Source organism: Paramormyrops kingsleyae, chromosome 22 (genome assembly GCF_048594095.1).
Source record: "Paramormyrops kingsleyae isolate MSU_618 chromosome 22, PKINGS_0.4, whole genome shotgun sequence".
NCBI lineage: Eukaryota > Metazoa > Chordata > Actinopteri > Osteoglossiformes > Mormyridae > Paramormyrops > Paramormyrops kingsleyae.
In genome coordinates this window covers 17,682,260-17,696,227 of record NC_132818.1, presented here as the reverse complement: position 1 = coordinate 17,696,227, position 13,968 = coordinate 17,682,260, and the positions used below count along the sequence as shown (strand labels likewise).

General features: G+C 43.8%; 2 protein-coding genes across 13 annotated transcripts in view; one reads left to right on the top strand and one right to left on the bottom strand.

Annotated features, from left to right (window-relative positions):
• Positions 1–2,862, top strand: part of LOC111852861 (serine/threonine-protein kinase LMTK1-like) — a 31,176-nt gene extending 28,314 nt beyond the window's left edge. For all 7 annotated transcript variants that reach the window (XM_023829192.2, XM_023829193.2, XM_023829194.2 and 4 more), the window contains 3 exons: positions 185–326; positions 831–1,028; positions 1,325–2,862. In XM_023829192.2, the coding sequence (XP_023684960.1) occupies positions 185–326; positions 831–1,028; positions 1,325–1,353 (369 nt within the window). In that variant the 3' untranslated portion in view covers positions 1,354–2,862. The remainder of the gene's footprint in view (positions 1–184; positions 327–830; positions 1,029–1,324) is intronic.
• Positions 2,863–3,643: 781 nt separating this feature from the next.
• LOC111852855 (BAR/IMD domain-containing adapter protein 2-like) overlaps positions 3,644–13,968 on the bottom strand; it is a 49,742-nt gene continuing 39,417 nt past the window's right edge. For 2 of the 6 annotated variants that reach the window (XM_023829180.2, XM_072705217.1), the window contains exons 11-14: positions 13,789–13,857; positions 12,819–12,978; positions 11,940–11,977; positions 7,831–10,563 (exon numbers count right to left, since the gene is read on the bottom strand). In XM_023829180.2, the coding sequence (XP_023684948.1) occupies positions 10,533–10,563; positions 11,940–11,977; positions 12,819–12,978; positions 13,789–13,857 (298 nt within the window). In that variant the 3' untranslated portion in view covers positions 7,831–10,532. Of the gene's footprint in view, positions 5,619–6,898; positions 6,942–7,830; positions 10,564–11,939; positions 11,978–12,818; positions 13,010–13,788; positions 13,858–13,968 lie in introns of those variants that run through there. The other 4 variants (XR_002840328.2, XR_002840329.2, XM_023829181.2 and 1 more) reach the window with 4 other exon arrangements.

The following is a 13,968-nucleotide window of genomic DNA, read 5'->3' as shown; positions in this document are numbered from 1 at the left end:
AGTTATGGATAGGTTATGCAAAATTGCAGTTTCACTGAAATAGACAAAGAAGCCTCATACTCAGCAGGGTCAGTCGAACTGGTGAAGTGTTTATAGTAATGTCCTACAGCCCTGGATAGTGACATCTGCAGCTCTCCTTTGCAGTTAATCTCACTGTGTCACTGAACTCAATTCTTTTTCCAAGGAGAGTCCCACTGGTGATCTAGTGGAACCCATCTTCCCCTCGGGGGAAGAATCCAGCGGACAACCAAACTCTGATGTGTGTGACCCATCAGCGAAAGCCAGTGTCTCAGATGACTCTTCGGATGGGAATGTTTCAGAAGAGAGTAAGCTTGCCGTGCGGACACAGTCTCTAAATATACGTGCCTGTTGCGTTGACTTTGAATTTTGACAGCCAGGGGAAAAGTTATGTTCACTGATGGTAGCATAAAACATCAGTACAAATGCACATTAGTTGTAACTTCAAATCTAACACTTGTTAGTGTTGTACACAATATCTACAGTTAAAATAAAATGCTAAAGAGCTTGAGTATAATATGACAAGACATAACGCTCTATATTCTAAATTCAAAATGATTAATTGCTCAATATGTATGAATATATAGGAATACACGTGAAGATATATGTTGGAAACAACTTGTTCTTGTATTTTTGTGGCCTTATTTAACCTACTTAAGAACATCTTCAGACTGGGATTCAGTCTCATTTTTGAGATTCCATTCAAGGATTCAAAGATTCAAAGTTTTATTGTGATTTTTTCAAAGTACAGTGTACAGAGTACAATGCAATTCTTACTTGAATGCTTCTTAACACAAAGCATGTTCACGCAGGCGGAGGATTCGAGTGGGATGACGACTTCCCGTTAATGTCCGACCAAGATGCTGTCATGCCAGCCGCGGAGGAGCCTGCGACCTGCACCCCCTCCCCCGTGGTCCCGGAGGCGAAGCCGGTTGCCCCATTCTCCCGATTCAGCGTCTCTCGCTTCTCAATAACACACGTGTCGGACTCAGACGTGGAATCTGCGGGAGGTGAGCCCTGGTCATGATGACGAGAAAGCAGCACTTTGTTGACACTTGATCAGTTGTCCAGCTGAGGGTTGTAATCTAATAATTGGCTGACAGGTCGCTGTCAGTAATTAAGTGTTCTGTTGAGAGCATCGCGAATGCGATAGCTTCCATTGAGTTTGGCATGTTTACAGAATGTGTCTGGTGTGGTAAGCACTTCCCATAAGTATTAGGTAACTCAGACCCGAACTCACACAATAGGATGATGCAACGCTGACTCGTAATTCTTGGCCTGTAATACCATCCCCTCTGTCCTGCAGGGAGCAGTGAAGACGGGGATCGAGAATGAACGGCTACTCCACCCTCTACACCCCCTCTCCCCCCCTCCCTATATACAAACACACTGCTGTGTGGCTCGGAAAATGTCCCTGGCCATCTCATAAAAGAGCAGCTCTTTTTGGGTGGAGGGTCTGAGTTTTTCCTTTTCCCTCTTTTGGACTTACCCTCGGCGACCCTGGGTGCCCCTATCACATCCTACAGACCTGCTGAGTATTATGTGGGTAATGGACTCAGAGAAGAAAACAATATACAATGTATCTATAAGAAAGAAACATATATTAAGATAAATATTTAACTTATATATACATTCTCTCATAATTTATGTTGCATTCCACATTGGAGGTTTTGTTGTATAGGAAGAATGCGAAGAAAGGCATTTGGTTTCACTGTCCTCATCTCTGGTTGGCTGCTGGTACCTGCTTGCTGATTGGTCCATATGTACAAGAGGTTTGGGAGGCAATCTTGCCCAGTGCATTAGGGACATAAAAGCAGCCTACTAAGAGACCAGTCTGGCTGGGTAGAGAAAGGAGCTAATTATCCCATGATGTACTGCCTATGACCTTCTAGAATGTGAAATCTAAGGGATGCTGGACAATTGATAAAGGACCTGAAGGTGTTGGGGGTATTGGCATTCAGAATTACCGCGGTATTGAACCCATGTGACAGCACTGGGCACAAAGGAATTCTCTCAACCCTCATGGAAAAAAATTTTGGCCGAACAATGGTTGGTTTCTTGTCAAAAATCTCTAAACTGTTGTTTCCTACTCATTTGCAGAGACAAAAGAACTCCTCTTGCCTTGTGCCAAGTTGCCATCTTGAAGAACCATTCGATACAGAGATGGATCTAATCAGAGAGGTGTATTTTTAAATAACTGAGATTTTAAAACTTCCACATCTAGGTGGTTTTCTTAACATTGTCTTGGCACTGCTGTACACAACATGGGTTTTTGAGTCCTCTGCATTCCATCTCTGGAGATGAAACTTCTTCAAAATGTCCTCAGGCTCAGGTGACGATGGAGACGCTGTTGGACAGGGATGCAGGGTAGGGAACTGATTCTGAGCATTCTTGCAGCTCCGGTGCCACATGGAGTCCGACGGCTCCTTCAGAAGTGGGTAAATGGGGTGGTTCTGTTATCTCTCCAGAGCCCCCCCCCCCCCTCCAATGTAGTAGGGAGGGCAATGGCCTCCATGTCCGTCACCCCACTGCGTGAATAAGGACATTTTCCTTCGCCTCATTTCAGACAATTTCCATCACACGTCAAAAACCATCAGCTCTCGTCAAAGGATGCAAGAGATTTACTCGTAATCCCATGAGCATATAGACATAGGACTGTTCTAGTATATCATTCGAGAAAAATACTTTTTTTTGTAAACAATGCACATGAAATATACACAATTATGTGATGACAAAAAAAAAATTCAAGATGTACAGTGGAATACTTATCGATGCGTCCCGAGCAGGGAAAATCATGTTATATAATATGGTATAATATGGCAGTGATTAAAGATCTATTTCAGAGTTTGTGTAACTGTCAAATGTATCTCGTCCTTTCCTGCTCGGCTAAATTATCGATGGTAATTCGATTTTGCTGTGGGAATGCCTGACCTTTTGAAATTGCCAGAGAGACATGAATACAACGTATACTCCATCTACTAGTCTACAGGTTTGTTGCCCTTAACTAGACTTTTAATTTGAATTTTTAAGCAGTTCCGATTCAGTGCTGCAGTGTTTGTGTCACTTATGGGTTTAATATGACATTTTAGTTTTAACTAGACTATGATCTGTTCTATTTTTGTATTATACAGTATATTGAGAAATTGGAGTATCAGAGTTTATAGTTGCCAAAGAGATGTAACAACGTTAGCTCAGCCAATTAGCTTCCAGTTATCATACATGCTGTATCCAATCAGGAGTGATGAACCTAGTAGCTTTGTCCCGCAAACAGATGGTCAGGTTATGGCCTCCATCGTATGGCGTGCTCTGTTCGTTTTCCCCTTCCGTTGCAATCTGCTGTACCATACATCACAAATAAATTAGACGACGGTTCTTCCCGCACACTCGCCTTCCTCTTTTCGTTCGAGTGTCTCCCGTCTGTTGTCCAGCCAGTTCTCGTCTCTCCGTACAAGTAATTACTAAAAAAGAGCCAGCTTGACCTACGGCATAAAGATAACCGAGACAGATGTGCACGTCTAAATATATACTGTAGCTCGCACACAGCCTCAGACCTAAAAAAAAAAAAAAGAAACATCTGACCCCATTTCCGTCTGCTTCCATTTCACAATATTAAACACGCAGGGGCTGAAATTTTATTTTTATTAAATACAAGAAATTGCATTTTACCCTAAACAAATATAAAGACAAATGAAACAAGTGTTGAAGGAAATGTATATTTAAAAAAAAAAAAAAACAGAACACACCAGGAAAAATATATATTTTACTATCCCATGTAAAAGCATACAATTACCATTTTTCTTATCAAGATTTGGATTCAATTATTTAAAACGTGCTTTGAGTTCATCCTTGGTAACCTCCCCCCCCCCCCCCGCCATTTAATACTTTACACTCACGATGCACCTGGACCATTTCTCACAAGCATTCTGATTATCAAAGCAAAACAAACCTTGCATTCACTTGTTTGACCACATTTAGTATATAGCAAAAATGAGAGTACCTCACAATCAAGGGCAAATGTTCTGTTCTGTCTCAAACATACACACACACACACAAGCATATCGACATTTTATTCACCCGGGACCTTTGACACCTATTTCAACACCACTTGAGTGCAGCAATAGGAGATTGCAATACAGAATACAATAAATCACTGACTGAGCTCAGTAAGCCCAGAGCTCAAATGGAATTAAGATGTAGTACCCAGTTCATAAATAGCTTAATACAACTGTACACTACTGCAATTTCAATGGAACTCTCCATACTAGATTGTAATAGTCACAAAAAAAAAAACAATACAGCTAACACAGGTGTTGTTTAGTAGTCTAGTACTGTTGTTTATTAGTAATCAAAGACTAAACCCTGAAAAAAATAATGTTCTAAAGAATCAATGAAAAAGAAAAACACATTTTATGAGCAAGCATAGTTTTTACATTTTTTTCCCCAACATGCTTCCGTTAAAAAAAAAAAAACGACCAAGGTATTTCGATAAATCCCTCTGGTCTGGACACGTCCCATCGACATTGTTGATGTCAACCGCGGTGATGCGGTGACATTGAGCACCAAGTGCACACCAGTCCTGACTCGCCATGATGAAGGGAACGAGCTAAGATATCCAGCTGTAGGGCAGAGCCTTCCAAACATTGTCAACAAAGTGTTAAATCCATTCATTCGCTGAAATGTGCCCATATCTCATACGAACAAAAATCACCTTATTTCACCTCCCTTGTAGGTATTAGATATTGTGTTAAAGATCTTAAAAAGCTCTAAAAAGTCTAAAGCCTGTCTACTGAGTGACGCCATGTCTTAGAACAACTTACTGCTGAAACGAACAAAATTTACATTGTTATTAAAACAAGATAAGCATTGTATGAACCTCCCACCACAGAATGATTCAGAAGTTGACTGTGGATGGTTTAAGCAGGGCAGACTCCAAAGAGAGACCTACCCCATTTAAAAACCTCTACAGCAAAATAGAACAGACAGGAAACATGCCAAAATTTTTATAAATAAACATCAAAAAGAGAGGAGTGTTTTGTTTGGTCCGAGTCCCCATTAAAATATTACATCCATACATATCCAAGTCTGAACATATACATTCTTCACTAAACCCTAGATTCAAAATACATACATAATTTTTGAAGCAAATACTTAGAGTGCAAACGTTAAGCAATGGGAGAGCTTTTGTATTTACACAAAGTTGTAAAAGGTTGCTTCTCAAACGCGCTCTAAGGAGTTATAACCAAAGGCAATTTCATCTGAGCCATTAAGGTGTAAGGGGGAGGGGGTTTCCTGGGAGTCCAGAGCTTGGGGGGGGGGGTGAGGAAAAAAAGGAATAACAACACCACCATTGGTCAATATACAAAAGAAATCATAAAGAAGCAGAGTATCATTCAGTCCCTTTTTTTTGTGTGAGGACCCTGTGCAGAATATTACAGATGCATCAAAGACTGTCCAGGTGACTGGGGGGGGGGACAAGGTGCCTGGTCCCATCCGGGTCCCAGCGGGGGCAGGTCAGGCTCCGGCTGTCCTGGACATGTCTTAGCTAGTAGAAGTGAAGATCCGGGACAAGGGGTATGGGGCTCACCTCTGGTATAGAGTGGCTGTAGCGGAGGATGGGGGGGGGGGGGGGGGCAAGAAAAGATGGTGAATAGGGGGAAAACGGGCGCGATCGCGCTTCCCATACGATGGACACACGGATGAAACCCAGAAAACACAATGACAGGGCAATCCCAGTTAAAGCTGCTGCAGATTAAGTGTTGGGTGGCTAATGAGTGGCCTGCACTTAATACACCAAGCGGAAGGATTCGCTAACCCAATGAAGACGTCAGAGATCCAAATCCAACACAGCTGCTCATTTGGGATTGCCTTGTTCTCAATGCTCACCTGGTGATATGGTATTGCATGCCTTCAGTTACTCCTTACTCATTTTCCATCTAATAGTACGAGAGCTTCCTTTCTCAAAAGAATCTGGAGGATTTTACCACCCTAACAGGCATGCTTGGTATGCATACCCTGCTTAATCCTCCAAACATCACTTAGCATGCAGACAATGGAGGGTGCCTTTCCCTGATCCACATCTACACAAGCAAGTAGTATAGTAAAGCAATGTCTCCCAATCCGGTCCTCGAGGACACACAGACGGTTCCACGTTTTTGCTCCCTCCCCGCTCCCTGCCAGACAGTCCACATTTTTGCTCCCTCCCAGCTCCCTGCCAGACAGTCCACATTTTTGCTCCCTCCCAGCTCCCTGCCAGACAGTCCACATTTTTGCTCCCTCCCAGCTCCCTGCCAGACAGTCCACATTTTTGCTCCCTCCCAGCTTCCTGCCAGACAGTCCACATTTTTGCTCCCTCCCAGCTTCCTGCCAGACAGTCCATGTTTTTGCTCCCTCCCAGCTTCCTCCCAGACAGTCCATGTTTTTGCTCCCTCCCAGCTATCTGTAGGTCCCCGAGGACTGGATTGAGAAACACTGTAGTAAATAATAGTAAAGGAGAGAGTGAGAGAGATCTACCAGTAACCGGGAAGCCGAGGGCTCATTTTGTTTTGCTGTGATCAGAGGGACATGCAAGGTTAGTTCACATTTCCAACATACCCAAACGTGGCTCCCTTCAGTGGCTTACGGTAAATGGCTTTTGATGATTTACGATGTCGACTGGGACAGGTGGCACCACAGTGCATATGTGCAATGAAGAAGAATTCAAAGAGGCCACTGGATTGGAAGAAAACTACTAGCGAAGCCCCGTCCCCACCCCCAGAAAGCCAGACAGCCAATCGCAGCAGAGAGAGGGAGAGAGAGAGAGAGAGAGAGAGAGAAAAAGGCCGGACGGGGCGAGAAGACACATGATTGGTTAGCTGGTTGGTGACGGAGACCGGTCACTTACGGAGTTCCTGTGCTCTCAAAAGCGGGAAAGCTCTGGACTCAAACTGGAAGGTAAAGAGAGTCTTTGGGTTTGTACGTCTTACCTTAGACGTGCCACCTTACCGAGGGCTACAACTTTAAACAGACAAGAGAGACATCTGACACAGTTTGGTCTGCTGCATAAAAGGGACACCAGAAACGCCGCGGGAACTTGCGAAAAAGCAAGAGATTTGTTTTTAAGTTACAGAAAATGAGTCATTGTTACACGTTGACGATGCCATATGTTGTGCTTTGTGAAAACACAGCAGGTTACTTAACAAAAAATGTTATATTTGTTAAAAACTAAATCCTACAGAAGAGACATTTCTGAACTGGGCCAGAATTTTGTGTCAAATCATTCAGTGAAGCTTTTGCCTTTATATTAGGTGAGAATTTTAACACTTGGTTATTTATTAGGTTACCAGTTAGGTGTTACCAGTGTTGGATCCCAATTGTTTTTATGAATTACTGTCTTGCTTAGCTTAGAACACTTTTTTTTTTCTCCCCCACAGTAACAATCTTTTTTTTTTTTTACTTTAAAAATTCACATATTCACCCATCCACAGCTACAGTTAATGTCACATATAAACCCAGGAGACCCATAGTTACAACCAACTGCAGAATTGCGCCTCACAAAGCAAATCAAACAATACATCTCTCCAGTAATCATTTCAACAGTAACAACAAGGACATCCAAAAGGGTGAGGAAAAGAGGGATGGAGAGGGAGAGAGAGAGGGGGAAAGGGGGGGGGCAAGCAGGCAGCAATTGAGTCACATGGTCACTTGCTTTTAGGGGCCCAAAAGTACCTCCCATGACCTCATGTCATACCGGTCACCATGACTACAGCCCTATTCAAATATATTTAAAAAGTATTGAAACTTTTCGGGGGGGGAGGGAGGGGAAAAAAAAGGACATTTTGTATGAAGAAAAATTTATTTTTTTCCCGTTTTCAAAGTATAAAGTCACATACATCCAGGGTCATTTTTCAACATGACATGGCTCTGGAGCTCCCAGTAGCATGCATGCTATAAATCGCTTTAATATACACATTTTAGATTATATATATATATTTTTTTTTTGTTCTTCTTTTGCTTACGACAAAAACGAGTTCGATAGGAAAGACATCAATAATATAGACTGTTATATAAACCATTATATAGACTTATATAGACCACCAGCCTTGCGGACATGTGGCTGCCTGCCTGCCATTCTGGTTCATTCCCATCGCATCTGGACACGTACGTAGCAGGGTCAACGAGAAAGCTGGCACAAAGTACACAAACGGCTCAGCGGATATAACGTAACGTAAAATGAAATAATCAGCTGGAATAACATGAGTCACTAAAGATCAGTCGGGAGACAACTGGGAACCAACGAACCAGCAAAGGATGCTGGGAAAGGAGCTGGGGCCTTGGTCACTTCAGTCACCTTGGAAACACAGTGAAAGACCAAGTTTAGAAACATGGAGGGGGAGGGACGGGGCACCTGGGCCCCCAGGGATGCTGGGTTCACTGCTTTTTGTGCAAAAAAAGTCACCATAATATCAATATCGAAACAAAATTAGCAACTTAAAAAAAATGCTTTGGAAGGCTAGTGGAGGGAGATGGAGCCTTGAAGACCTTGGTCATTAGCAGTAGCATACAGAACAAAATCCTCTTTCCTGTTCATCCTCAACGTCGGCAATAGACGGGAAGAGACAAGGAGGAGGTTCAGGATCAGCCAATCAGCCAAAGGCTACACATGGCTCAGGGAGATGACATGACTCAGTATCAAATGTGATTGGACAGGATTCGGACTGTACCACATTGGATGGGGGGGGGGGGAGAGGGTGGTGACCATAAGAATCACAGTACCGGTCCAGCGTGAATTTCAGAATTGCATACAGCTTGGACATTGTGGTTTAGTCCATTACCACCTGCACACCGATGTCTGACTACTGCTTTCACATCAGAGCTGCAGTTTCAATCCTTGTATTTTTGTGCAGAGGACACATCAACAGAGGTGGATCAACTCACATCTAAAAGCTGGAATGGAAATTGATGACATCAAATGACAATGGACCTACTAATTCCCTTACAAATATGTCCATCTTCAGATTCCTTTTGAGAAAGTAATACAGACACATTAAAATATGCCTGAAATAGGGGAAAAAAAAACTTGGCAAAAAAATGCCTCAGCAGTCAACACTAAACAGCAGCATATATGTGACACGTTACTCAAACATAATCTTGTCGTTATTTCATCAAGTATTACTTTGTCATCAGGTGTGGGATCCAGAAAAGTTAATCAGGCCCACAGAGCATCTTTGTAAGGGTTTCCTTATGCACTGTGAACAAGGACTGATGGAAAGATGCTTTGCACTATGGAAAACTAAACAGTGGGAGGAGCTACAACAGTTACAGGGTCCAATCAGATCCTGGCAGTTCCACTTGACGGACATGCAAGGCCAACAATGGCAGCGTTCTTCCCATTCTGACTTACGCAAATGCAGCCGTCTCTTGCTGTTACAAGACATTCCTCTACTAGATGCAAAGTGTAGGAGGGGCCATGTGGAAAATGAGGCGGGGCCATTTGAAGCCACACCCCTTCCCAGTGCAGCATCACAGGAAATATGTACTGGTTCTCACGCCTGAACCGATTTCAGAAACGAGGATTTACATTAGATTTCACACAATATCTGATTCACAAAACAAATAAAATAAACACACTGATACTGGCTCATAACCAGGTCTTGCTTTAAAGTCCTGGCCGCAGAACAAAGTCGAGAAAACCACCATCCATTTGCAAAACATAAATCCCATTTCATCATTAGCAGCCATTTTATACATATAATTTTCATGTTATAGGATCATTACTTTTCATCACGTCCAGCAGTCCTACTCATCAGCTGAGTCTCATTTAGCAGCACAGAAACAAACTTTTAGAAAAATATATCTCATTTCAATATTTCCAAAACGGAGAAACGCAAACATCACATCACAAAAAGGAGAGAGAAATCTCAAAGGATGTGAAGTACCAAACCTTTTGTAATACAAATCCAAGCAAGAATTCTTTCTTTCTTTCTTTCTTTCTTTCTTAAAATCCAGTCCCCCATGGTCTAACCCTGGAACTCCTTCCACATTCCTTCCTTGGTGTGGCTTTTTATTAAAAGTGTGTCCATGACAATGAACGACAAGAAGCGGACTGACGGCGATTGGTCAGACAACGTGTCTCTGTTCACAGCGGAGAGAAATTATTCTTTTAACGTTGCCAGTTCATCCTTCAAATCCACAAAAAATAAAAATAAAAAAATGAAGTGTGTGAGACCAGCAAACGTTGCATTGTCTCCTTGACGGTCCATCCCGTTCTTCTGATTAATGGAGATCTGGAGTCCATAAAAGTGTGGGTCACACTTGCACACACACACGCATTAACCGTGGCCCTTCTGCCCCATCTTGGGGGGCATTCTGACCCACCGTGGGGCAGGGGTAGACTGGGGATGACAAAATGACAGGACACGCCCAGCCCTCCCCAGTAAGGGAGATGGGTGGGGGGGAGGGGATGCAAAAACAGAGCCAGCAGAGGTGTAGGCCGGATGGGTGCTGTGCTATTCAGATCTGCATGTGTCTGTCTGCTCTCACACTGTCGAGATCAATTTGCCATCGGAACTGCGGGACAGAGAGAAGAAGGAAGCTCGCCAGGTCTGACATGGAGCAAGACAACCACTAGGGGGCAGAAGTGGATTTAGGAAGGGGGGAGGCTGTTTTTCCTGCATGTCCTAACCCCCCTTATCCCTAACCCAGTCCTGCCACATCAAGGAAGCCCTTCCCACCTAACAAGATCTGACTTCTGATCACATGTTCAACCTCAACATCGATTTTTTTTTTCAGAACCTTTGAAATATTTGCCTTTTACGTCTGGGGTTCAAAAATATGCCAAAATGTGAATTAAGTTTTTTTTTTTGCAACATTCACCACAAGTGTTTCAAATATTGATATTTATATTTTAGAGCTATCGAGTCCATTCCAGTAAAGAAAGAAGTAATGGGAAGTGTATTTTTTCTTATTGGGGTAGGGGAAGCCATTATTTGATTGGCACTGCAGTCCACTGTGATGGTCACGTAACTGAGGCCATTAATTCTCTTTTGTCTGAACTGTATATGGTTTCCCAGTAAGAGGCGAAGCCAGCCCCTTGTTTGCTAAGGGCCGACATTTCAAAAATTCTCGAAAACCCAAGATGGCCAAGGTTGCCAAAGGGGAGGTGATCATAGCCGTCTCGTTAGTGGGGGAAGCGGAAATGAGAAGAAAGGAACTTGGGTAAAAAAAAAATAAATAAATGACATCAGTCAGTGTTAGGATCTTCAGAGTCTCATGGGTGCCGACTGTGATGTCAGAGGTAGATTTATCTTAACGCCGTGCGATGATGTCACTAAGCCCAAAAACACTGTGTCCTTCAGAACAAACCCTCACTTTAACTCACCCTGCTCAGTCACATCACCCACAGACACACCCTCCCCCAGCCCACACAGTTCTCAGGTTAGCTACCAGTTCCACCTGATGGAACTAAATGTATTCCGAACTCAAGATGCTCAAAACACTATCAAAGAGGCGGCAGACGTTGCAAGAGCAAGTAAAACGCTGAGGAAATAGTGGAATATAAAGAAATAGAGGGAAAGAATAAAGTATCTGGACCAAGAGCACATCTATGGGACCAAGCATATCAGCTACGAGAGAACCATCAACCAAACTGAGTACCCAGGGCATAAACATAAACATTGTCATACAGTCTACCTCTACAGTGTCTACATATTAGGCCAGGAAATAGGCGAAGAGTTACTATCTCAAGCAAAATCTAATATCCACATACACCCTGACCCAGAAGGTCAAAGGTTATGGATACAGTAGCAGGGCTGGATAAATGCTCCTCCCAAAAACTGCTAGAGGAGCAGCTAACTTCCATGTTCCTGCAGCCGGAAGATGGAATGTGTCATCTTGGCACTGTCACCCCTAAAGGTCTATACTTAACAGGGATACTGCGGTCTCACCTTGTAGGAAACCGGTCTTCGTACCCATCATGTGCTGGCTGAAGAAAAAGAAGAAAAACGAGGGCGTGAGAAGTGTGGCCGTAACGGGATTCCAGCAAAGACATTATAAAAGTATGTTTGTAGTTTAGATATAACACATCAAGGTCATTACATCTGGTTTACTCATCATTTATCCAGAGCGTGAAGCTATTTAGTTACATCTGGCTAAGCAAGCTGTAAATTCACATCACTGATTCAAACACCCAAATCTGAAAAAGTAAAGAAAGCCAAAAAAAAAAACACCTCAAACTGAATTTACAACCGTTGCCAGCAGATGGCGCCATTAGCTCACAGTGTGCGGCTGTCACATAGCTATTCACTGACGGATTAAGCTGTATTTTGCTCGACCAATTCAGGTCATGTATCTTCTTGCCTAAATACTGGAGCCCCAGGTCCAGAGCTTGAATCAATATGCTTCCTGTAGCCCTAACAATTAAATACCTTCACTAGGCACAGTATTGCATGTATTGTTTTATTATATCGATTGTCTTGATGGTCCTTGGCTATTTTGCATGACACCCTAAAATATACCACTTTTATGTAAAATGATTTGGAGATACATAAACAATTTTGATTCTGATTTTCCTTTTCCTCTAATGATTTTGGTGGCCCTCAAAGCCAAGTAAAAAATTCTGCTCCCTTCCCACAATGCAGTGCGGTAACGCAGGACCCTGAAAATACAAGCACGCTGGAATGCAGGTTTTACTCAGAGGCGTTTCCATATGCCAAAGCTACCTTCGTCGGTCTGCAACCCACTTTCATCTTTTTAATTAGGAGCCATTGCTTGGATTAATGCGAGAGGCATCCAGCGGGTGTGTGGGCGTGGGGGCGCGCTCTCACCTGCGAGAAGCCCGACAGCGCCACACTGTAGGGGCGGGGCCTGCTGTGAGTCAGGTTCTGTGCCAGCATTCGGGCTGTCAGGCCGTAGTCGGCCGCTGGAAAGCCCAAGTCGTCCCGCTCCAGCAGGTTCCCCGTGCTGCTGCTCTTCCCATGGTGCAGGCTGCACGAATACAGGAAGCTCAGCGCTGCTGCTGAACACAGAGGGGCTCAGGGCCGAGGTACTGAACACAGTGCATGCTGACGTGAGCTGCAGGACTCGACACAGAGGGGCTCAGGGCCACAGTATTGAACACAGGCATGCAGACATGATGCAGTACCAGACACAGGGATGCTTATGTGAGCTGTGGTACTGAGCACGGACACACTTGCAGGCCCAGGGCCATAGTATGGAACACAGTCACGCTGATAATTGCAGTAGTCGACACAGATATGCTGATGGCATTTGTAATACTGAACACAAACAGGCCCGTTGTACCGAACACAGGCACGCTAGTGTCAGCTGCATTACTGAACACAGGCACGCTAGAGTCAGCTGCATTGCTGAACACAGGCACGCTAGTGTCAGCTGCATTACTGAACACAGGCACGCTAGTGTCAGCTGCATTACTGAACACAGGCACGCTAGTGTCAGCTGCATTACTGAACACAGGCACGCTAGTGTCAGCTGTATTACTGAACACAGGCACGCTAGTGTCAGCTGCATTACTGAACACAGGCACGCTAGTGTCAGCTGTATTACTGAACACAGGCACGCTAGTGTCGGCTGCATTACTGAACACAGGCACGCTAGTGTCAACTGCATTACTGAACACAGGCACACTAGAGTCAGCTGCATTAACACAGGCATGCTGATGTGAGATGCACTGCTGTGCATGTGCCCCATGCAGTGACGAGCAATATGAAAGGATACATTGACTGTTTGGCCACACCCAAGACAGATGAACAGCCAGGTGGCCAGGCGGACGCTTACTTGACTCTGAGCTTGTCGCTCTCGCTGTCTGGCAGTACACGTGTGTAGGAGAAGGGGAACCAACCACGCCTATAATGAAGAAGTTAGGGGGAAGAGAGACCATTTGGACAGGAAGAACAGTACTATAGAAGCAGCCATAATTCATTATCATAATTATCCAATGATACGTTTTGAATAGGT